A 24,795-nucleotide genomic window follows, 5' to 3' on the forward strand; every position below is an offset into this window, starting at 1 on the left:
GTAGTGGGGGTGCCAGGGCGCGGGGAGGGGAAAGGGAGAAAAAAGGAGGGAGCGGCGGCGCCCCCCGGCCCCGGCTGGGACCACTGCGACATGGCGGCGCACCTCTCTTACGGGCGGGTGAACCTGAACGTGTTGCGCGAGGCGGTGCGGAGGGAGCTGCGCGAATTCCTGGACAAGTGCGCGGGCAGCAAGGTGAGGCCCGGCCCCGCGGGGAGGGGAAACTGAGGCACGGAGCGGGAACGAGAGCGCCCCCTGTTCGTGGCACGAGCCGTAGCAATGTATCGAACTCGGACCCGAGCACGGGCCGTGATGTCTTTGGAGGGAGATCTCCCGGGGAGGGGATTTCCTTCCCCCGAAGCCGGTCTGCATCCGTCGGCCTCTGCCCGACCCCTGGCGAGGTGCCGGGGCACCAGCAGGTGGCCGGGGAGGGTCCCGGAGCCAGCTGGTGCCCGGGGCTGGATGCTGGCGGGAGCCAGCGGTGCGGGTAAATTCAGGGAGAGCGCCCGGGGGCCGGGCCCGGGGGGGGGCGGGGAGGGAGGAGCGATGGGTGACTGGATGGGTGGATGACTAGATGGATGGGTGGGTGAGTGGATGGATGCTCGCATGAATGGATGGATGGAAGGATAGATGGGTGGACGGACGGATGTGGCCACATCTGGTTGGGAACTCGGGCTGTAGGGACTTTGGGGCACATGCTGAATGCACCACATCATGAAACTGCTTCCTTCTACAAATCACAAACACTCAAGATGGAGACCTATTTCTTGGTGTCATGTGGCCCCGCTGAGGGGTAGAAGATAGATAGATAGATGGGTGAATGAGTGGATGGATGGATGACTGGAAGGATGGATGGATAGGTGGGTGAGTGGATGGATAAATGGATGGATGGATGGATAAGCAGGCAAATGGAGTGCTACTTGCCAACTCTGCCAACACAAAGAGCTTGTATTAATTGAGCCCTGGGTGGGTGTCCCCCATCACATTGGGTCTTCACCATGTTTTTAAATTGAATTTGCAGAAAGCCCCCTAGAGGCTCAAGCCAGTTTTCAAAGCAACCAGAGAGCAGCCTTGCTGTCCAGTCACGGAAGAGTTTTAAGTTGGTATTGGTTGCCCTTGTACACACTTGGATCTGTGCTCTTTCTTTCGAGATGCCTCTTGAACTCCACACTTGCATTCACTCAAGACTCAGCTGTTTCCTACTCAAACTCTTCCTGGTCCCTCCCCTTTGTTATCCAGCCTCCTCTTTCTAGCCCCTCCCCCAATTATATGAGTATTTTGTACTGATCTGTGCACTGACTACCATACCTAGACCATAAATTACTTGAGGGTAGGAACTGTTTTCCTGTCTTGGTATTCTTACTATCCAGCAGTGTCTACTAACACAGATTAAGGGATAGAGATAGGGCCTGGATTTCACTGATCTTTCTTTTGAAACTGTGAGTCTCATAACAATATGGGAGTCATAAAATTATTATTATATGATTATCTATTAGATAATCATATCAAGCACTGATAATAATAATTTGTATGTTGTGGAGTGGATGGGGTCAGATAAAAATTTCTCTGGTGAAAAGAAGTCCTGAGTAGAAAAAGTTTAAGAAGCCCCAGGCTAGGGAACTCCCCATGAGAAAACTCCTTCTCCTAATGCAAGCCTCTTTGCAACTTGTAACAATAGTAGAGTTGTGTGGAGAAATAACTTTCAGGCTCACACAGCGAGTGTCAGAGGCAGCTCTTAAACCCAGGCCTTCCTAGCTCTTTCTACACTCCAGCATGGTGTTGGTGCGTAATAAATATTGAATCCAATTCACTTGGGCCAGAGGCAGGGCAGCAGTGATGATACACAACTTTTCTATGACATGCTTTGCTAGATCATTGTTCTTGGAGGCACAGGAGTGTTCTGCTGTTGCAATCAATAGAAATTTGGCTTGAGAGGTTAAATCTATGACATTTCAAGCAGGTGTTTGTATTTCTTTGTGTGTGTTATGAAAATACAAAATAGAACGTAAACTCCTTGAGGATAGAGATTTTTGGTTTTTGTCTTTGTATCATCAGCATCTGAGTGTGTGTTTGGTCCATGTAAAGTGCCTCCTGAATGCTTGTTGAATTGAATTGAATTGAGAGAAACTGCAGATGGTAACTGTAGTAATAGAGTTTTCCTTCTCTTTACAGGCAATAGTTTGGGATGAATACCTAACAGGACCATTTGGACTGATTGCACAATATTCCTTATTGAAGGTAAATCAAGTATAGGATTTGATGGAGGAGAGGCTAATGTCTTATTTTAAATTTCCTAATAAACTTCCACAGAGCACATGTTTTCTATTCCTTTTAGACTCTGAAGTTATGTGTTTGTTACTAGTACCCACCTATGCCCATGACTTTTGGTGGAGATGCTGTAGCTAATGTTGCTAATATCGCTGCCTACCAAGGCGACCACCAGTCCAATACTGTATAAATTGTAACATACTCATAGTCCTTTATGTTGTGATTTGTTATTATTGTGCAGTCGTGCCTGAGTCTTTGTGACCCCATTTGCGGTTCTCTTGGCAAAGACACTGGAATGATTTTGCTATTTCTTTCTCTAGCTGATTTTATAGATGGGAAAACTAAGATAAATGGGGTTGAGTGATTTGCCAAGGGTCACATAGCTAGTGTCTTGAGAACTTACTTGAACTCAAGAAGATGAGTCTTCCTGACTCCATGTCCAGCACTCTATTCACTGTGCTGCCTAACTACTCAATATTTTATAGTTGCACTTTTATGCTGCTAAACTCATTTAAAGCAAGTGCTTTTAAGTGTTTGTTGAATCGAATATTCAATTTCAAACCCATGTTTTCAGCTACATCTTTTGTTGTTTTCTTAGGAACATGAGGTGGAAAAAATGTTCACACTTAAAGGAAGTCGGCTGCCTCCAGCTGATGTCAAGAACATCATTTTTTTTGTCAGACCCAGGCTAGAATTGATGGATATAATTGCTGAAAACGTACTCAGGTATCTAAAGGGGAAAATCTTAAATTTATTTTAAAATAAAATGATGGCTATAATTCTTACATTCAAATCTTTGAAAAACAGCATAGGTATATGGAGTACATTCAGAATGTGAGATGGCTGTTATGGATAGGGAAGGAGAGTGGCTAAGCTAGAGCAAGAATATTAAGCCTAGAAAGAGGATATAGGTAGAGGAGGTGAGGAACAGGGGAGCTGATCATCTAGTATCATTGCACTGATTAGAAGATTCTTGAAGGAAAGCCTTTGGGGAAGGAAGTGATACTACAAGCTACAGTGGGAAAGGACCTTGAAGATTGTTCAGTCCAAGCTCCTCAGACACTACAACATCAGAAGCAGGATTCATATCTAGATCCTCCTGCTTTATCCCAAACCAAGGCTTTAGGGCCACTGTTCCACACTGCCTTTTCAATAAAGCATTAAGTAGGAAGTACTGAATTGGTCCTTCTGTGTGGCCCCTTTTAAAGGTGTGATGCTGGCTCTCCTGAAATGACTAGGAGTTGGGCAGGGGCTAAAAGAGGAAGAAAGCTGGATCTAAGGTGCCTGAAAGGAGCCTTTTACCAAGGATATACTAAATCAGAGTTCAAGATTTAGAATTGAAAGGGACATTGGTGAGCCAGCACCCTCAGCCACTGAGTTAGAAGGGACCTGAGGCCCAGAGTGCTTAAACTTCTTCAAGATTCTTTAGAGGAAGAACATCCTTGCCTAGATCTGATGTGCTGTTTGTTTCCCAGACCCAGTCTTTCCTTGAAAGTAGATGAGTTGCTCCTTACATGTCAGAAAAAATAAGCAAAACTTTTCCAGAACTAAAATTAGATCATTCCCTTTACACAAGCTTCCCTATAACCCTCGGGGTTCATGAGGCATAATAATTATTATTATAGTGATGAAGATGATGTCCTTATTGTTTAGGTCAGGTACTAGTTTTCCTATTGTCTATTGTTCCCGATACAAAGCCTACCAGAACACGTACATAATAGGCTTTTGATCAGCACTGGTTAACTGAATTGAAGTGCACTGAAAGACTCTTAGATGCTAACATATATTGGGAGTCATTAGTGAGAAAAAGGAGAAGCAGCATAGCGAAGTAAAGAATCCTTCAGAAACTTGCTGAATATTTTAATCTGAGGTTCTCTCTGTGTTGCTGTTTTGATCTAATCAGAGCATCATTTATTTTCCATAGTTATTTTAAATGGAACTTCTCTTTCTGCCTCTTGCCGCTGGGCTTTGTTAATAATATGTAGAAATGCTGATGATTTGTATGTATTTTCTATCCTGCAACTTTGCTAAAGTTTGTTTCAGGTAAGTTTTGGGATGATTTTCTAGGATTCTAAGTATATCATCATATCATTTGCAAAGAATGATATATTATCTCCTCATTGCCTATTCTAATTCCTATAATTTTTTTTTCTTATTGCTAAATCCAACATTTTTAGTACAACATTGAATAATAAGGGTGACCGTGGGCATCCTTGTTTTAGCCTGATCTTATTGGGAATGTGTCCAACTAGTCTCCATTACAAATAATGCTTGCTGAAAGTTTTGGATCGATGCTGCTTGTTATTTTAAGGAAAAATCCCTTTATCCCTATGCTCTCTACTATTTTATTAGGAATGGGTGCTGTATTTTATCAAATTTTTTCTTTATCTATTGGAATTATCATGATTTCTGTTGGTTTCATTATTGATATAGTTGATTATAGCAGTAGTTTTCCTGATATTGAAGTAGCCCTGCGTTCCTAGTATAAATCCCACTTGGTCACAGTGTATTATCTTGCTAATAAGTTGTTGTAAGCTTTTGCATATCATTTATTTTCCTTAAACTGGACTTCCTACAAGGTTAAACGCAGTACTTTATTGTTACAAAATGTAACCTAAAGGATTTTAAAGAAGATTTCAAAATGGATGATAAGCCCAAAAGGGAAGGGAATAAGCATTTATTAAGCACCTCCTGTGTACTGGGCACCATGCTAATAACTTTACAAACATTATTTCATTTTATTCTCATAACCATGAGAGGTAGAGGCTTTTGTTCTCTTCTACCCCCCCCCCCCCCCCCCCCCCCCCCCCCCCCCCCCCCCCCCCTTTTACAATTGAGAAACTGTTTGAGGCTAAACTTGAACTCAAGTCTTCTTAACTCCAGGTCAGGTGCTCTGTGTGTTATATCAAGTTCTGGGGAGGGGGAAAGGACGTGCAATTCATCTGTACCCTCTTCCAATACTACATTTGTATATATGCCTGTGTTCCTTTTCTATGAGGAAAACCAATGCCAGTGCCTTTAGCCATTTGTCTTCGAGATGTAAATATAACAAGCACTTTGGTTTTTTCTAGTGAAGATAGACGCTCCCCTGCAAGAGATTTCCACATTTTGTTTGTCCCACGTCGGAGTTTGTTGTGTGAACAGCGTTTGAAGGATCAGGGTGTTCTGGGGTCTTTTATTCATAGAGAAGAATACAGTCTAGACCTCATTCCATTTGATGGCGACTTGTTATCCATGGAATCTGAGAGTGCTTTTAAAGTAAGTGTCTTTATTATCTTTATTAAGGAAAAGTAACATTCTGACTTTATGTATCAGCTTTGATCTCATGTCTTGAAAGATAATCAGGTGTTATTATTAGTTTTGTTTAGTATTTTTTCTCATGTTTGAAAAGATTTGTTATTAGTTTCTCTCAGGATCTAAGAAAAATTTAGAAGTTATGATAGAATAAAGAAGGTTCAGATAGCTGTGCTCATTGGAATAGCTGCTGGAAAAGGGAGAGTTCAGGAATACTCAGAGAAGACTACAGTCTGTATAGTGCCCAAAGCCCAGCAGCTGCTCCCCAAAGTGATCTGATGTTCATTGGGAATTAAAGAAGCGTAGCAGATAAAGTCCGTGAAATCTTTGTTACTAAAAAATTGTGTTGTCACCTTGGAGAAATTGGTGATGTGACTTTCGGTCCTGACTGAATCAGGTGGCAATGTGCAAACAGGGAATTGCTTATTTAATATCTGCATTTGGAATTCGAACCCAGCCAGCTCAGACTTGTAACGAGTTGAAAGCTTTGCTTATGTTATGGCAAGGAAGCTTTAGTGGGTTTATCTTTACCACCAATAAATTGAGATAAAAGTCAAACCAGTTTGTACCATGGTGGTGTTGGTATAGTGGGGGAAGGAAAGTGAGGGTACTGGCCTGAATGTTGAAATAGTACCAAAGTGGAAGTTAGTGTTCCCTGATGATGCGTCAGATCTCCTCCCAGGATCTTGGGCGCCCTGAACCCCTTGGCACTTTTGGGGGCTGCATTTGGGCGAGTTCAGTCACCTTAGGGTCCAGGCAACATCACCGATTGTACTTCACCTTGTATCCAGAGGTCTGCACCCTGACCTCCAGCCCATGGTTCACTTGGGATTTTGAACATCAAATAGGACCAGAGAGAGAGACTAAAAGCAATACAGGCAGTTCTCCCTGCAGAAACAAGAATTTGTCATTCTTCCTTTTAGGGGATGAGGAGCTTTCCCTTCCCATACAAAGGCTGCTTTGTGACTGTTTCACATGCACATGTTTCAGATGTGCAGTTTTGAATTCTGCCATTATGTTGATGTGGCACTTCAGAGCCTGAAATACATAATGACATCATGTGAACTGATCCTCAGGAAGAAAAGTTAGCCACTTAAAGGGACTTACAAGATCTTGGCCTGGGGGTTTAAGACAAAAACTGTAGTCTAGAAAGGTGTCCTGAGTTCTGTTCTTCTTTTATCCACAAATCAAGAGAAAAACCAGCTTTTCTTTTTCACTGTGTGCTCATCTCTGAAATGGGTCGATAATCATGATTTATCTCACAAGGAACGTGTGACTGATAGACACCTGAGGATGTTTAACAGATAAAGGACTTGAAATCTTTGTTAGATTCTGAACTGTGTCACTAAATTTCATTCAATAATGGTGAACCTTTATTTCCCCATTTCTTATATTTAGCGTCCTAGAGATGATTCAGTAGTTGTGGGTGAAAAACCCCAACTTGTCATAGCATGACAGAATTTGTTGAGACCTTGCTATTTTCTTTTACTTGACCATAGTAGGGAAACTCGCCTGTTTCCATTTAGAATTTGAAGCCCTATCCCTTTGTGGGTTGACTTGTAAATTATGTGTTTGATGAGTTTTAGAAATAATGGATTTTGATTAAGTGGTAATTGAAAAGTTTAAGGCCAGCTTTAATTTCAAATCTGATGGCTAAGTAAAGCATATGGAGTTGACATATTTAAGGGGGGAAAAAGTCTAGTATTAAAGATCTGTTTCTGATTTTTAAATCTTTGGAAAAGAGAGGATTAATAGGACAGGATATGATAATCACTTTGAAATACTGGGAAATGCTTTCAGATTTTTTTCCCTTGAATTTTCATCTTGGTTCCTTGTGGCTCCCTGGAGCCCTGTGTGTTTATTGCTTCTGAACTTTGGTCTGCTACATTTCAAAAAATGGTCAAATTAACAAATCTCCTGTGCTCCCTAGAGCTGCTGGTCTATTTGATTTTTTCCTCTTTCAAATTCCCGTCATTGGAAGGAGCCTGGAGGAGAGTTGTCAATTGTCTGTCTCCTTGATTCCTTACACTTTCCATTCCATTTTGCCCAGGCTTTGCTGTTCAGTCACCGAAGGGATAAAATAGCATGGAGAAGTTAGAGTTCTGATTAGCAGACTGGGGAGTACTTTATTTTTTGTCCAATATAGAAAAGGAACATAAGTGAGTACATAGAGTGACAGTCCTCTTTGAAATAATGAAAAAAATCATTGTTTAAAAAGATTGTACTCAATTTCGTTTATTATCAGGAGACTGATATGGTAACAACAAAAAGATAAGACATCAGTGAGAACTTTATTGCTAAATAACCCACATCTTTAGAAAAATCACTTCCATAGCTGAGAGATTACTTAGAGTTTACTGCTTTGTCTCAGGACCTAGACCAGGGCTTCTTTTGCAACTCCTTTTCACCTGAGAAATTTTTAAGTAAACCCAGGCTTAAATTTTATAAAATAAGTATATAAATCAAACATTTACTGATAATAAATCATCATTTTACCACATTTAGTTACAAGACCCTGTATGGGATTGTGATAGTTGCAATGGGATAGTTTAATAAGTTGGAACCTAGAATGCCTTTCTTTAAAGAATGAGATACTTGAATTCACATATAAAAACATAAAATAAACCTTGATTGTTTTCACTACAAAAAAGGTTGCTGTTTGTGATAGAAAGGATTTCTTAAAGTGTTGAGTGGTAACTTTAATCATTGGTGATTGCAGAATGTACCCAGAAACTACAACTGTGTTCCTTCTACTGAGCAATCATGAACATCTGCTGGCACCTAAGAAATTGAAGGTAATAAAGATCAAGTTTTCCCTCTGTTCTAGGAATGTTATTTGGAGAATGACCAGACAAGTCTGTACCACGCAGCCAAAGGACTGATGACTCTGCAAGCCTTGTACGGAACCATCCCCCAGATCTTTGGCAAAGGGGAATGTGCTCGGGTAATGGACTATTCTATACTTCCTTTGCTTCTAGTAGGACTGTTTGGTGGAACTGGGGGCTGTAGCAGCAGAGTCCATTAAGCTGCTCTTTGGGAGTTCTAATGACTTCCCTATAAATATTTGATTAGAGATTTTTGGCTTTTCACGTATGAGAAAATGCTGTTCAATTTTCTTTCTTCTTTTGATAGTGCCTTGAGTAATTTTCCCCAGCCTTCCCTTCCCCACCCCCCAAAAAGCTCTTTTCTATAATTTGTTTAGGCCAAAGTCTCACAATCTCTTCAAGTTAAAAGGGAGATCTTATGGGTCATCTAGTCAATCTCCCACCCCTCATAACCTCTTTAGTAAGATCCACTTTTGATTCAGTAATATTCCTTTCAGGGAGGGGATACCATAATGAAAATCTGCTCTGCTCAGTCATGCCATTTCCATATTTTCTGACTCTTTATCTTTTCACTGTCTCAGTTTGTTGCCCAAATCTAAATGTTAGCTCCCACAGAGACCCATTATATTTAATTTTTTTTTTTTCAGCAAGTGGCCAATATGATGATCCGAATGAAAAGAGAGTTCACTGGAAGCCAAAATTCGATATTTCCCGTTTTTGATACTCTCTTGCTGCTTGACCGTAATGTTGACTTGTTAACCCCGCTAGCCACTCAACTTACATATGAAGGACTCATTGATGAAATTTATGGCATTCAAAATAGTAAGTCGAGCCAAATCTCTTCGGGAAGTCTAAGAAACAATTGCTACCCCAAGATGCAGATTCAGCAACACCTTCAAAAGTATGGCATTTGAAAATGTAATCATTCCAAAAAGGGCCATTTCCATAGGAAAAAATTAAAATGAGGAAGCATCTTGAAAAAACTCCCTTTACCTTTGACTTGGGACGTGCCTGAGGAAATGCAAGGGTGTGAATGATGTAAGAGAAAGTGATGTAAGAGGCTTTGTAGTAACCTAGGAGGAGCTAAATTATCTTTGAGGAGAGAGACTGAAGTAGACAAGAAACAGTCCAAGATACTCCATACCTGGTGACATGTCATCAGCATGGTAATGTGGTAGGAACTGAGCTGAGGGCAAGAAGGTCTGCTTAAGTAATTTGGGATGGATTCACAGTGGGTGACCCATCCAGCTGGGATAGAGCTGTGTTTAGGAGGAATAAATCTGATTGGTTGAATGGGAATAATATAGTGACTGTTCCAGAGGTTGGGCAGAATTGTTTTGATTTGCGGCCTTGGGCACTTGGGAGCAGAGAGGCAGTGTGACAGACACTTAAAAGGAGATCTGTCTCACAAGAGTGTAGAGAACATGAATGCAGAATTGCAAAACTGCTTTTGGTGGTGATAAAAGCTGGCATTTGTAGAGCACTTACTATGTGCCAGGCACTGAGCTTAGTCGATACTTGACAGTTCTCATTTGGTCCTCACGTCCACCCTAGGAGGCAGGCGATGAGATGATTTCCATCTTACAGATGAGAAAAGAGAGGCAGACAATTGAAATGTCTTGTTCAGGGGCACACAGTTAGTGTGTATCTCAGGCTGACTCCGGGCCCAGTGCTCCCCCTGCACCAGCTTGTGCTTATAAATGGAGCAAATCTTCCTGAACAGCTGCTCCTAGAGCTTGGTGCCTTTGCAAGGTCCCTGGAGAGGAGAGGCAGGTGAGGAGGGGATGGGAGGAGAGCAGAGAGTGCAGGGGCCCATAGCAGTGGAGGAGAAGGAGTTCCCAGCAGATCTTGACAACTTGTTTGTCGGCTTGGTGAAGAGACAGAGATGCCCGTGAGCTGCCCAGGAACCAGGAGGCGCTCGGTGCCATCGTGGGGGCGGGGGAGGTTCAAACGATCCCGTTGGAGGTGACATTCAGTGGGGAGGCCTACCAGGTGGTCTGCAGTCTGGGGCTGCAGTCCAGGAGGATTGATTTGATGTGGAGACTGTTTACCTTCATGGAGGTGACACTGAACCCAGGGAAATAGGTGGGTGAGTTCACCAGCAAGAGAACCACAGCACATGGGGAGGGTGCTGGGAGAGCATTGCCAGAGAGCTTGGGGAGAGCCAGAGAACCCTTTGGGTCTGTGCATAGCATTAGGGAGGCCAGAAGGCTGCGGAAACCCCAAGGAAAGGCCAGGCCCTACTAGGACAAGCCTATTAGGGAAGGGTAATACATTCTGTGTAAGCACTTCCTGTGACCTTGGGGGAGGAGGGGCGAGAAGTTCTGCTGTGTCTGCTGGTTTGATGTGGACTTTTCAAGTGGCTCTGCACAGGAACCTTTCCCTTGTCCACCTAGGTTATGTGAAACTACCTCCAGAGAAGTTTGCTCCCAAGAAACAGGGAGAAAGTGGGAAGGACCTGCCCACGGAAGCCAAGAAGCTTCAGCTCAATTCTGCAGAAGAGCTCTATGCTGAGATCAGGGACAAAAACTTCAATGCTGTGGGCTCAGTCCTGAGCAAGAAAGCCAAGATCATCTCGGCGGCATTTGAGGTGAGGTCCCTGCGGTGTCTGTCCACTCACCCATGAGACCCGTGACATGGATGGAGCAAGCACTTCCTGCAGGAACCTAAAGGGGCTTCCTTTGTTCCTCTGAGTGCTCATGGGAGGAGAAACTTTTTGGTAGCCAAACTTTAAATTTACCTCTTTTGACGGTACTTGTAGCATTTTTTTGTTCTTTCTGTCTCTCTGTCCATTCTTCCCTTCCTGATTGAAGAGAGAGGTAACTTTACCCTAGATCAGATTTAGATAACTTGGTCATCTTATTCTATTATTGATCCTATTTATCCAATTAGTGAGAAAAAAGGTCTTCTTCTTAAGTTTAGAGAATTTCCTGAGGGAAAGGGGTGAGAATGAAGAAGAGATGGGATAAGTGATAATGAGACAGAGACCCCTGGTGGCCCTGGGTTTTTAATTTGTGTGTTTCATTATCACCTTCTTGCCTCTGCTTGCCCATTCATCTATCTTGGGCTTGGTTAAATTTATTTTTTTTAATCTGGCAATTCAATAAAATGATGAGCTATGAATAATTTTACTTTAGAAATAAGACATCCTTGTCTATTCTTGAATATGTTTTTTATATTTTATGTTTCTTGAGAATTGGGGATTAATTTCCACATTAAGCACAACATTTCAGCAGAGTTTGGGAGTTTTAAATTGCTAAGCTTCCTGCTAAAATGCAATTTTATTGAAACTAGGTTTTGTTTAACAAAAAGTTAAGTGTGCTATTAGTAACTTGTGTGGATTTTAAAACAGAAGAAACTCACTTTTTGATCCCTGTTCCTCCTCAGTAGTCTTGACCTCCCTTTTTTCTCCCCTAATTGCCTTATTGTTTTTCCCCAAGGATACAGATTGCATCATTGCATAGTGGTCTGGTGTGTAGTGAGAGCTTGGGCCTCAATCAGGATCTGACCTTGTACCCTGCCTCAGAGGCCTTGAGCTGATTGGCCCTGGACGCATCACTCCGATGAGAGAGTGAGAAGTAATGTCTTCGAAGGTTCCTTCCAGCTCTAAAACTCAGGAACTACACAAAGAGAACTTGCATTTAAATGCTTTCCCTGAAACATTTCTGTGCGGCAGGCAGGGCCAATATCACTTTCTGTAGTTGACAGGTGAGGATCTGTGGCTCAGAGAGGTTAGCCACGTTGCCCAGTATTGCCAGGTTTCAGGGCTCTCCTGACTCCAGGCCCGGTGTTTTCTTCCTCCATGCCATGCTCCCTCCCATAGAAAGGAAGATGACAAAAAAAGAAAACAGGCTTTTCTCATCTGTGGAGTGCTTGGCTTGCTTTTTATACTTTCTCTGTTAAGTTTTGAGATGGACTTGGGCTGGTTGGTTATTCTGTGGCACACTTGGCTCCTCTCTCATTTTTACATGAGATAGGCCCTAGAGGATTTCATGGAACATAAAGGCTGGTGAGAGAAAAAAGCTGAGTGAGCTCCTGCCCTCGTTTAATCGGCCCTTCCCTTTGTTTTTTGATTATTTTCAGGAAAGGCACAATGCAAAGACGGTTGGTGAGATTAAGCAGTTTGTTTCACAGCTGCCTCACATGCAAGCAGCAAGAGGGTCGCTGGCAAACCACACCTCCATCGCAGAGTTGATCAAAGACATTACCAGTGAGTATTTGGCATCCTTTTCATTGGAATGGGCTCTGCTTTGTGTTGGGCAGTGCCGTGCCCAGTGGGTCTGCCTTGCTTGGACAGAATTGGTGCTGAAAGCCTCCCCATTTGGGGTGGTCTGAAGCAGAAGTGCGTCCCTGGAGTGCCTCCTTTTGGAGCTTGGCTTGTTCAGCTCTCAAGTGCTGCCTAAGCACAACACTTACCAGCAAACTGACAATCAGAACAGCCAGAGATTGAGTCATTGTACAGCTTGATCAAATAAATAAGTGATGCTCCACATTTTAACAAATTAAAATCAAACTAATTCAGCCTCTCTCCCCCCTTCCCCCATGTGCCCTGGCCTTCCTTTGGAGCCCCTCTTTACATAGAAAGCTCCCTTCCCTTGAACCTTGTCTTTTTTTCACACGTCACCATCGTCTTGTTCATGTCTTTGCGGCTCTGGGTCTGTGGATCTTGGGTTCCTCATCTCCTATGTCCTTCACATTTGTCACTTCCTGTAGTACCATTGCCCTCCAGTCCATTCATTACAAGATCATAGTGGACAAAGCTGTTCTCTGGGCACTGGACACCAAATTATTCCCAATGTTTTGGTGTTACAGATCAAGCAACTCTTGAGTGCTTTTTGTGTAGCTGGATCTTATTTTCCTTTTCATGTTATCTTTAAGGGCTATAGCAAGTCAAAGAGTTTGGTCATTTGGGGGATTTTGAAATTTTCCTTTTGCACTGATGAAGTGTCCAAAACATCAGTTGGCTATTAAAAGAATGTGAAAAAATCTGGAGCACATATTCATCTATAAAATTTCTTAGCTTCTTAAGGTAGTGGAATAAAAGCTTGGTTGGGTGTGTAACATTTTGCACTCATCAGTCTGTTGATTATGTAATTACAACTTTTATGCAAAACAGACTTGAAAGATTCAAGACAATCCCCCTCCAGCTGCACTGTATTATCCATTTGACATTATTGTAAAACTGCACCCATTGATTGTGTTCATGTTAGTTTAGGAGGAATTCATTAAAACCAAAGTGAATCATAAATTGGAAAGTGGGTGTGCCAGAGAATTTATTTCATTCTGGAGCCTGCTGCCTTTTGTGACCCATTTCCTTTTGGTTTTCTAGAAAGAGTTCCTTTATGCAGTGAGTTAGGAATATAGGCCAGAATTCTCTGCCTGAATCCTCCCCTGTACCCTGCTCTATTTTGATATGTTTGACAAGTGTTGGGATTATTTTCTCACCTTTCTTGGAAGCTTCCTTTCAGATGAATAATATCATAAAGTCTGTTTTGAATATAACACTGGACTAACTTTTGCTCATTTTGTGTCATTTTCTTAATTAAAATCATGAACCAAAAGTTTATTTTTGTCCTATATGGACAGAAGACAAAGATATCGTTTTCATTTCAAATTATAAAATTGCTTTTTTTTTTAGCTTCTGAAGATTTCTTTGATAAGTTAACAGTGGAGCAAGAATTTATGTCTGGAATAGACACAGATAAGGTATGTATATTATAAAATTGTCTTTGGAGGTGGGGAATGGGAATGAGATTCTTAGTTGCAACTAACCATCAAAAAACATATTTATAGGCCCATAAATAAGCTGTTTCGAGGTCTTTATTGAGACGAATGTCTCGACATACCCCAGTACATTACCATAAATAGATATATCTATCTTGTACAAGTTTGTACATGTTTAAATCATCTCAATATATGAAAACTCAGATTTATCAATCAACAACTATTAACTGAGCACCTGCTATATGTAGTGTACCATGAGGGATAGAAAGTTACATAACCAGCCTCAAAGCATTTTCTGATGAGAATGAAAGATGAATTGGGTTAATATTCCATAAGATTCCTGTAAGCATTACATTTCATTGATTTTTTTAAAATGCAGTTTGTTTTTATTTTTTTAACTATATTACAAGCACATTTCCATAAAGCTTAAAACAAGATGAGCCTGCACCGTGCTTGAAGTAAATCAAGCCAGATTCTCCTGAGCACTGGACAGCTTTTAGGGAATCTTTTTTTTTTTGATAGACATTTCAAATGGCCCATAGCATTTTAATGGAATTCACTATTTGGTCAGGTACAAGAGGCTTTTATTGCTTGTAAAATATGTTATAACTGATAAATGAAGTAGTACATTGCAATTTTGTCCCTCATTTTTTGAAGGACATATGGCAGGATTAAATCTAGGATTTAAAGCAATACATGATAATGAGGAAATAAAGCAGCATTACATTTTTTTGTGCCCAAAGTAGTAACAAATACCGTGTATCTTTATATTTCCAGGTCAACAATTATATTGAAGATTGCATTGCTCAAAAACATCCATTGATCAAGATACTAAGACTGGTTTGCCTTCAGTCTGTGTGCAATAGTGGGCTCAAGCAGAAAGTGTTAGATTATTACAAAAGAGAAATTCTCCAGGTCAGTCTATTTTTAAACTGGTACCAACCCAGAGAAAACATTTTAGAATCATCACAAATATTTTTATCAGGCTGCTGCTGTTTTGTTGTTTTACTATCATCAAGGAAGACTTCGTGAGAACCTAAAGGGTACAGAGGATTACCACTTAATTGTATCTTGTATTGTGTATGTGTATGTGTGTTTACACGCACACACACATATTCACTTGCCTTTGCTTTTCTCCTCTTAAAACAGTATTCTTTTTGTGTTGATGTGTCACTATTTGTTACTTGATTTAAATAGACACCCTCAAACCCCCTTAGAGTTTAAAAGGTAAATTTAAAGATGTCTTTTAGAAATAATGTGAGCCCAGCCTTACAACAAATGAGCTTTCTTTGAATGTTGTCTTGCTCAGCTGTCTTGTAAGGGTGCACAGAACTGTTGCTAGTCTCAGCCTGGGACTCCAGACACATCTGACAAAATAGGTATCAGCCTCTCTCCTCATCTGGCATCAGTATAAACACCCTTTTGTTGCAGACATATGGCTATGAACACATGCTGACCTTAAACAATCTAGAGCAAGCCGGATTGCTCAGACCTCAAATGGGTGGTAGAAACAATTACCCCACGATCAGGAAAACCTTGCGGCTCTGGATGGATGATGTTAACGAGCAGGTAAATGAGCCCCTTCCCTTTGGTCTTGTCTGGTTTATTGATCTATGCTAAATCGTGATGTTGTTATTTGTATCTGGCTTGTGCCTCAGGACCACATTTAATAGCTAGATTCACCTTCAGTACTTAAAGGTCCTTTAAAAGGGCTTAGAAAGCCAGCTCTCAGGTATCCAGGAATACATCAGAGATGGCTTCATTCCCATTATTATCCAAGTCGACCCTGAGTTGCTAAGCTAGGAGATGATGGGGTCCTAGCTTTGTCAGTAGCCACAGTTTCAGTGACCTTGGACACTACCTAGCTGTGTAACCCTGCCTGGACAAGTTGCTTTACTTATTTGCCTCAGTTTCCTTATCTGTAAAATGATAATCATAGAACCTACTTCCTAAGGTTGTTGTGAGGATCAAAGAAGATAATAATTGTAAAGTGTATTCCTTTGTTCATTTGTTTCTGTTGGGTCCAACTTTTCGTGACCCCTTTGGAATTTTCCTGGCAAAGCTGTGAAGTGGTTTGCCATGTCCTTCTCTGGCCCATTTTATAGAGAAGGAAAACTGAAGCAAACAGGATTAGTGACTTGTGTAAGGTTATAAAGATTATAAATGTCTTGAGACTGGATTTGAACTCATGAAGAGGATTCTTCCTGACTCAATCTGGCACAGCACTTAGCTATCCAAAGCGTACTTAATAAAAGCTTATTCTTTCTCACTGCCTGCCGATCCCTCTTCCTTTCCCATGTCAGTCACTCGTTTTTATTTTGCTGTTTCAAAGACAAAAATATCTTTGGATTATGTACTTTGGATCCTTCATAAACAGGAATGAATTGGGAAGGTACTGAGTATCTCTTTTATGTTACTGTTTAACAGAATCCCAATGACATATCCTATGTCTACAGTGGCTATGCGCCTCTCAGTGTCCGTCTAGCTCAGCTGCTTGCTCGGCCTGGATGGAGAAGTATTGAGGAAGTTCTGAAGATGCTTCCAGGCCCCCATTTTGAGGAACGACAGCAGTTGCCAGCAGGGTTGCAAAAGAAGCGTGAGTTAGAGGTTTCTCTGCTTTATATACACATGTCAGAGTGATGTGTGGTTGTTTGTATAATGCATCTTTTCAGGGCTTAGGAAGTGGTGTCGAAAGCCTTTCTACAGACTACTAATGCATAGTTTAAGTACTTGATTGCTATTAATTTCTTTTTACCTCAGGAGTTTTAAGTAATCTGCTACTCCTAGGTTCTGAATTTCTGGTATTTGATATTTTAAAAAACATATTAAATAAAATCTAAAGTCTTCTGTTTCAAATGAAATATGTTCTAGATCGTATCTGCCTTTTTGGAATATTAATACTTTTTCACATTTAAGGTTTACAAAGCTATTATGTGAAGGGTAAAATTGTAGGGGGTGAGGAAATAAGAAATGCTAATGATAAAGAGAATAATTTTTAATGTCTCCATCTTTAGGTCAACAAGGAGAAAACAGAGTTACTTTGGTCTTTTTCCTGGGAGGTGTGACCTATGCTGAAATAGCTGCCCTGAGATTTTTATCTCAGATGGAAGATGGAGGTACAGAATATGTCATTGCTACTACTAAACTAATGAATGGAACCAGTTGGATAGAATCCCTGATGGAGAAACCTTTCTAAATTGGGATTACTGAGCCATCCTCGATCAGCTGCAGCAAGTGGCCAGAGGCAGGACCTCAGGAAGTTGCCTCTTGGAAACAGCTGTTAAAGGAAAGTGGAAGAAAATGGCAGAAGTACGAAGCGTCTGTGAAGTTATTGTCTGCTTTGAGCTCTGCTTTTCTTTGTCGGATTCTGGATTCCTTTTCTAGCTCAGAAGGCACAAGAATAACAAAAGACAATCATTTTGTACAAGAAACAAAAGACCACCATGGTCTTAGTTTGGGATCCTCAGTAGAGGCCCCAAGGAATTATGTCAGGGGCTCAGGGCTGTTTGGATTGGGCTGGTTCAAGGAGAATTGCACATCAAGCTCTGAGCCAGTGAGAATGAAATAAAAATGGAGAATCTATCCTCTCATCCCCCTGCTGCTCTCCATCTCTCACCTCTGACCAGGGGCATCCACCCAGGATGGCTAGGGTAAGTGGGGGCAGGCCTGGGCTGGCCCAAAGGCTGCTGAACCCAGGAGGATTTTTCCTTTCATCCCTTTACTTTGTAGGATGCTCCTGATATGGCCTTCCTGGGTGGTGTCAGAATCTGCAGTTGCTGCAGTGACTCTTGCTAAAGACTTTTAGGTCATAGTAGCTCAGAAATTAGACTAGTATGGTCACACAGAGCAGGAACAAAAGCAGCACTTGTGGGTAGCAGAATGCTTTCAAACCGCTTCCTATCTGTCTTCCTTCCAGTATATGGGAGAACTGGGAGCCTGAATCCCAAATAGCACCAAGAAAGGGCTGACAGTGGTATTGCTGCCCTTCAGTTCCTAGCTGGGCACCAGAGGGACGGCTGTTTCTGGGAAGGGAGCAAGGGTGGTGGTGTCTTCCAATCTTGCTGCTCACTCAGGATTCTGGTGGCAAAGGCTAATATCTCTCTCCTGGTATTGCCTCCATTACTGAGTGGTTAATAGCAGAACCTAAATCAGTCGCATTTTAGTGGGACTTTTACGTGTTATAAGCCTTGATTAGATGAGGAAAGGAAAAACTGGAAGGCCAAAATACCTAGGTACCAAATGTCAGTCTTCAGTATAGTGAGGATGAGAAATACTGTAGATTTAGATTGAAATAACAGTAATGGAATTAATTTAGTCTACTTGCTTCATCCTTGTAGGATTTGAAATAAACAACAATCCTAAATTTTAGAAAAAGTTTTTATCCTTCATTATCCTGAGGAAATTTGCTCAGCTATAGCTATGTTATAAAATCCAAATTTCAAGATCCCAGGCCTCTCCCAATATTTTTGACATGTAGGAGTTCAAATTAAGAGTTCAGTCCTATCTCTTAACTGTGCCTTCTCCTGTTTACAGGCAAGTTGCTTTTTTCTTTGTGTGCTAATGTTCACCTTCTCCATTCTCTAAGCAAAGTCAGGTTTTGAGAAGTTATTCAGTGAAAGACTCAGAAACATTAACTACTTCATTTGTATATAAATAAAAGGCAACTGATAATTCCATATAAAGCTCATTTATGTCAGTATATTCAATACGTGGGCAGCTTTTGTCTCTAGAGGGTGTGTTCTCACTGAAAAGAGGTCTGTGAATAGTGAGTGCATTTATACTTGGAAAGGATATATTATTTACATCATGTCTGGACTTCTGTGTAGCTGGGGAGACATGCGTATTAAATTGATTGTTCTTTAAAGAAGATGGCTACATAGGCACAGTTTTATTTTTGTGTACAACTTTAGGTGAAATCAGAGAATCCCATTCAAATATTAATTGTAGTTTTAATGGGAACAAGAGAATAATATTTGTTTTTTATACTGACAATGGAACCAAAAAAGCAGCATGTTTAGTTCCTTTGGGAAAATCTTCCTAGTAAGGCTCTAGAGACTTGAGGCTCCAGGTCTTCTAGTTAGATCTCATCACAGCCTTGTTTGAATTGAAGCAGAAAAAGCTTGTATAAAACATCTGTTGTTCTCACTCTGGACATCATGGCTTAACCTTTTACCTGCAGAAAATATATACTCTTATATTCCAAACAGTTGCACCTAGGGAACAAGTTTCTTTTCTTTCATCTTTCTAATCATGTCAGTGAGCATCAGACAAGAACAGTCATTGTAGAAGAGTGTCTACAGTACAGACCCCTATCCTGGCTGTATTCCTTTACCCTCTAGAGTATATTTCTTGTACACAGTACCTGACAGCTACACTCAATAAATGTAATTTGAGCATGATGAGAGGTTACTGGAAATAGTGCAAGTGAAGAACAGTTGTGTTTTTAGCTGGCAGCTTGGGGAGATTCGGTTGGGTTTAAGTCCTTCTGACACACTCTTGCTATCTGGTCCTGAGTAAACTACCTACATTCAGTGATCCCAGCCACTGGAAGATGATAAATGACAACTTAGTTGCCAATTTGCACGTTATTGGCTGGAGTAGCTTGCAGATTCAGAGAGAAAAAGAGAAACCCGAAGTATCTAGTAGCATGAAAAGGCAATTTGGAATTAAGTATTTCCAGCACAATGTCATGTGAACTTCGGGTCACTGAGTGTTCTTATACTTGAGATACTCCATTTATATGAAACAGAACAGAGGAAGAGGAAGACTTTGGGAGGGAACTTGGAAGAGGATGAAAGAATTCATCAAGAAATGCATTAAAATAGTCAGATTCAAGGGCTGTTTTAATAACATCCTTTCAATGCATTAACTTTGCTGTGTGAGAAGTCAATGCCTTTACTAGAAGCTTAGACAGGCTTCTTTTTTTTTTTTTTTCTCGGTAGGACAGACAGAGAAATCCTTTTTGGATGACCAACTCTCTAGAGGAGCAATTACTGCTAACAGGCTTCCTGAAAAGCTTGATAATGCTCTGCTCCTGTTTTTGGCCTGGCTGCTGCTGAGGCAATAATTTGATAATAAGAGATCCTGATTAAATTAAGGAACCATTTATGCCCTGGATGATGATGTTGAGAAAAGGATTGATAGACAATGCTTCTCCATCCAGCTTATTTGCTTAAAGGTCAAGAAAGATTCTCCGCTTGTAAAATATGCTCCTTCCAAACAAAATCATTCCTAAGTGCCCATGCTCTTGAATTCTTTGCTTTACTCATGCTGAGGGAATGGCTTAGGTCCTCCACTTGTCCCTCTCCCGGCTTGGGGTGGAGATGGAGCAGATAGAAATGGAGATGTCTGGTTTGTGTGACCGCTGCACTTACTTTACTCCCTCTTCCCAATCACGGAAACTCAGGCCGGCTCTAAAAGAGCCCAGAATTTGGAGTCACATCCTGCCGTTTAGTAGCTCTGACCTATGGGCCTCAGTTCCCACAAAAGTCATTAGTTCCTCCCACCTGTAACTGTGGATCGCCCCTCTTTTCAGCCTCCTGTGTCCCTCTCACGTCTCCCCGCTTCTCAAACAAAAGCTAAACCCCTTTCACTGGGACACCACCAGCCTTGGTCCGGGGACCCAGAAGCCTCGTGCAATCTGACCTTGGCCAGCGGTGGTGAGCCCTCCCCAGCTCCGAGTCTGAGGTCGCCCGTTATTTATAGAAGGAGCCGCCTAGACCACACCCGGTTGGGTTTGGGTTTGAGTTTGACTAGACCGAGGCCAGAAAGGGCGGGACGCGCCTCGGGGCGTCCCGCTGGACTCACCCACGCAGTCAGAAGCGGCCCGGACACTGGCAGGCGGAGGAATTGGGGGCGGACCCTCCGGCCCTTGGCCCCTCCTAGCTCGCTCATCCTAGAGCTCCCGGGGCTCAGTGCGCACTCACTCACCCGCGGGCTGTGCTCCTCTCTCCATCCGAGATAGACCTTGGCTGAAGCTCTTGCCTGACAAGTCCAAAAGTCTTGCGAAGTTAAGTTCCAGCCCCTAGAGGCCGGCTACGGCCTCCGGGCTCCGACGAGCAGGTGGGTGGGGGCGAGGGAGGCGAGTGTCCGGGCAGCTGAGCGAGCGAGCCAAAGCTGCCGGGCCGGGCTGGGCAGGGGGGTCGTTGTTCCCCGGCGGGCGGCGGTCCAGGGTAAATCGAGCAAGCCGCAGCCCCTTCCCCGCGGGCCCCTTCCTGGCCGGGCTGACGGGTCAGTCCATTAACGTCCATTACCGCATTAAATATGCAGAATCAGGAGCTAAATCTCCTGGAGTTGGTGCTGGAAATAGCCGACAGCGGGCCCCGGGGACCCGCGGCCGGAGAAGCTCCAGCTCTGTCGGCTCTTTTTCTCTCCCCTCCCAGCAGGGCAGGACGGTCCGGCCGGGCGGGCGCCAACAGAGTGGGGCCGCGATGCGCACTTCGTGGGCAGTGCACGTGCTGCGGACGCTGCGGGAGCTGCTCGCCTTCGTGCTGCTCAGTTACACGGTGCTCATTGGGGCGCTGCTGCTGGCCGGCTGGACCACTTACTTCCTGGTGCTGAAGTGACAGCTCCGGGCGTCATGGCCCGGGCCGGACCGCTGCCCCAAGGAGGCCGGCGGGCCGCGCCTACTAGTCCCTCCGCCCCGAAGACTGCGCGCCTATCCGGCCCAAACTTTCCGACTTCACAGCGGCAGCGAGCGCGGAGAGCCACGTGAGAGGGAGACACCTTCGACCCGCCGCGCTCCAGGCCTCCTTCAGCCTCTAAGCGGTCATCCTCCTCCTGGGTGTTCTCCCCGCGCCTGCTTCCCTCTCCCTTTCCTCTCCTCCCCTCCTTTCCTTTCCTTTCCTTTTCCTACCCTGGACCCTGCGCTCCAAAGCGCCGGGGGGCGGAGGCCGCAGCCACTATAGCTCCTCCTCTTCCACGCCCCCTGGGCAGGCCTAGATCTCCAGCGTTTCCTTTCCCCTCTCCTGGAGGCGGGGCCCTCAGCTGCCAGAGTTCCTCCTTCCCCTCTCCCGGCGGCTTCTAGAGGCGGGTCTAGATTTCCTGAGCGTCTCCTCTCCCCCTCCTGGAGATCCGAAATCTCCAGAGCTCCTTTTCCCCCTCTCTCCGCTCCTAGAGGCGGGTCTAGATCTCTAGGGCTTCTCCTCCCCCTCTACTGGAGGCGGGCCCGAAGCCGCCAGAGCTCCTCCTCCCCTTCTCCCCGCTCCTAGGGGCGGGGCCATAGCCGCGCGTGCTTTTCCCTCCGCAGATTGGGCACCCCCGGCAGCGAGAACGTCTCTTGGGACGGGGCTCGCAATGGAGAAGGTGCCTCTTCCCCGTCCCACCTTCATTAGAATCGGGGCCCATAATAACTAAGTGTGCTTCTTCCTTACACACTTCCCATCAGGGAGGGAACCACAGTCGCTCGCGCTCTTCCTCCTCCCCCTTCTGGGAGGACGGGACAGTTGCAGCAGTGCGTAGGGATCCTTCCTCTGCTCCACGCCCCTTTGCGTCACCTTAAAGGCGGAGCCGAGTGATCTTGTCCTATCAGGTGCTGGGACCTGGCGGCGCGTCACTTCCGGCATCCGTTTCCCGGCGTCCGCTGTGGAATGGCGGCTCTGAGGAGCTGGGTTCTCCGCAGCGTCGGCTCCTTCTTCAGGTACTTACTGAAGCCGCGCGGTGAGCGCGAGAGGGCGGGGACAAACCGTCACCGGCCCCCTGAGCCCGACGAAGCGAGGTCCGGCTCCTTCCTCATCCCCTTTCTGCCCTGGGCCTTGCAGTCCGCACAGTCCTGCCCATCGCGTCTGGGAGGGTGTACGCTCAGATCTTTGATCTCTAACCTCCTGACCCTGTGTGGCCTGTTTTCACCTTCCTTAGAGTGTAAGCTCCTCGAGAGCAGGGATGGTCCCTGAGCTCAATGCCCGGCCACCCAGCAGGAGCTTAATAAATGCTGATTGAAGGAAGGGTGCCTGTCGGGCTCAGACTGCCCGGCTCCGTGGCCCTTAGGGGCAGCTCTGCTTACCGAAATGGGGTCTGGCGGGGTCTGGGGGACGGCCTTGGGGGCGGAACCAGCAAGACCGAGATCCTCATCCGCCCCTGCCCATTCCCGGGTCTGTAAAATGGAAGGGAGAGTAGAGCCCCCATCTTCCTCCGCTGCTGGGAAAAAGCGGGGAGAGCGCCTCGTGCCCTAACAGTGGGCGAGCATTCCATGGCACCGTTACAGTTACCGAGTCACGGTGGGTTTTACTGATTCCTCTTAGCACATTTTCGTAGGTCCAGGAGATAGCCTTGTGACCCTCAGTCCGATCTGGAGTTACTTGGAGATCCCGCCACAATAAAGCGTTGCTGGCCCGGGACAGTTTCCATAACTCAAAATTTCTTTAGCTCCCCGGGATTTACAAAACACTCCCATAACCTTGTGTTGGTAGTGCAAGTTTTGTAGTGTTCTTTTTCATGATGAAGAAGCTAAGGCTTAGAGGTTAAGTGAGAACACAAAGTTCTCAAAAGGCCATTCTGAAGTCCAGGCCCAAGAGTTTGACTGAGGACTGAAAGGGTTCAAAGGACTTGTCAGGTGTTAAGTGAGCCTTGGAAACCTGTGTAGATCATTGCTCTTTGGCACCTGCCCTCAATCCCTGTAGACTGGCTTTTTTTTTTCAGAGAGGAAAACTTTACACTTTGCTGGTGTTTTCCTAACCTGAAGTGTCCTGGAGTGCCTCTGTTTTTGGTGAGGCTGCTTATGGCTAATTATCCCCCCAAGGGATTGCTGGCTTACATTACCTGTTAGTCTATTTTGGTAAAATGTCAGTTTGGCTGCTTTTTTGATTGGCTGTAAAGGCACTGGACTGGCTAGTGCTCTTTAGGCCTAGTAGCAAAGAAGAATGCCTAGCATTTCCTTCCCCTCCCGCCCCCCCAAAAAAGAAAGAAAAATTAGAAGAAATCCTTTGAAGATTGAAAATTTGAAGTTTTCTTCAAATTTGGCTTCTCTTTCATTGTTTAACATTTCATACAGGCAGAGTGTTCCAGTTGTAACGAGGTTGAGAAGATGCCGTTTAACAGATTTGGTAGGACCCTGGCACAAAACAGTGGCAGTGGGTTTTGGAGTGTCTCTGTGTGCAGTGCCTATAGCACAGGTAAAGTATAGTGATATACTTAGTGTTGTCTTTGGATACTTGAACAAAGATGCTCAAAATTGTTTAATTTCTGATTTCATGAGATATTGAAGCCATGGGTATTGTGGCCATGTGTCTGGAGAAGAAGGGTTGTCTTTGCAATAAGTTTTAACTGAAACATTTTGGGATCCCTGAACATTTTTTTTAATAGCAATAGTAAAATAAATTATTTATATTTTTATTATAATCTCTAATAGCTTTAACTATAATCTTTATGCTAGTTTCTGATCTCTCAGGCAGTAATCCATTATCTTATAGTTACCTTTAGTTGCCAGTCTTTCAGATGTCCTGCTATTGTTACTCACTAGAGAAAGTTTCCTGACTAGTCTCCTTGCCAAACTCCCCTTCTTTCTTTACACTCCTATCCCTACTTACATCATGCTGATAGAATGTAAGCTCTCTGAAGACAAAGATTCTTTCATTTTAGCTCTTGATTCCTAGTAGCACAATCCTTGGTATATAGGCCTTTCGTAAATGTTTGTGGACTGACCGGTTGGTCTACTTGAGAACCTTAGTGTTGCCTTCTTGCCTGTATAATC

The 24,795-nt window shown here is 43.7% G+C and overlaps 2 protein-coding genes and 1 long non-coding RNA gene across 4 annotated transcripts in view; 2 read left to right on the forward strand and 1 right to left on the reverse strand.

Annotated features, from left to right (window-relative positions):
* VPS33A (VPS33A core subunit of CORVET and HOPS complexes) lies at positions 1 to 18,790 on the forward strand. Its single transcript, XM_003761049.4, has 13 exons — positions 1 to 192; positions 2,170 to 2,235; positions 2,864 to 2,991; positions 5,337 to 5,523; positions 8,387 to 8,503; positions 9,032 to 9,206; positions 10,781 to 10,974; positions 12,468 to 12,594; positions 14,023 to 14,090; positions 14,886 to 15,023; positions 15,540 to 15,677; positions 16,536 to 16,704; positions 17,123 to 18,790. Exons 1-13 carry the CDS (start codon positions 91 to 93, stop codon positions 17,302 to 17,304), a joined length of 1,791 nt encoding a protein of 596 aa, XP_003761097.1. The 5' UTR covers positions 1 to 90; the 3' UTR covers positions 17,305 to 18,790.
* LOC116420824 lies at positions 17,826 to 23,278 on the reverse strand. Of its 2 annotated transcripts, none has more exons than XR_004231276.1 (2): positions 23,110 to 23,278; positions 17,826 to 19,281 (listed from the first exon to the last, which is right to left on the reverse strand). It is a non-coding gene; the product is annotated as an uncharacterized LOC116420824 (long non-coding RNA). The 2 variants fall into 2 exon arrangements; XR_004231277.1 differs by lacking the exon at positions 23,110 to 23,278 and adding an exon at positions 21,039 to 21,122.
* The window catches only part of DIABLO (diablo IAP-binding mitochondrial protein), a 7,988-nt gene continuing 4,296 nt past the window's right edge, over positions 21,104 to 24,795 (forward strand). Inside the window, exons 1-3 of the mRNA XM_031948525.1 lie at positions 21,104 to 21,170; positions 21,494 to 22,746; positions 24,097 to 24,217. Coding sequence (XP_031804385.1) covers positions 22,697 to 22,746; positions 24,097 to 24,217 — 171 coding nt within the window. The 5' untranslated portion in view covers positions 21,104 to 21,170; positions 21,494 to 22,696. The remainder of the gene's footprint in view (positions 21,171 to 21,493; positions 22,747 to 24,096; positions 24,218 to 24,795) is intronic.

The sequence above is a fragment of the Sarcophilus harrisii genome, chromosome 1 (assembly GCF_902635505.1).
Source record: "Sarcophilus harrisii chromosome 1, mSarHar1.11, whole genome shotgun sequence".
NCBI classification, from domain to species: Eukaryota; Metazoa; Chordata; class Mammalia; order Dasyuromorphia; family Dasyuridae; genus Sarcophilus; species Sarcophilus harrisii.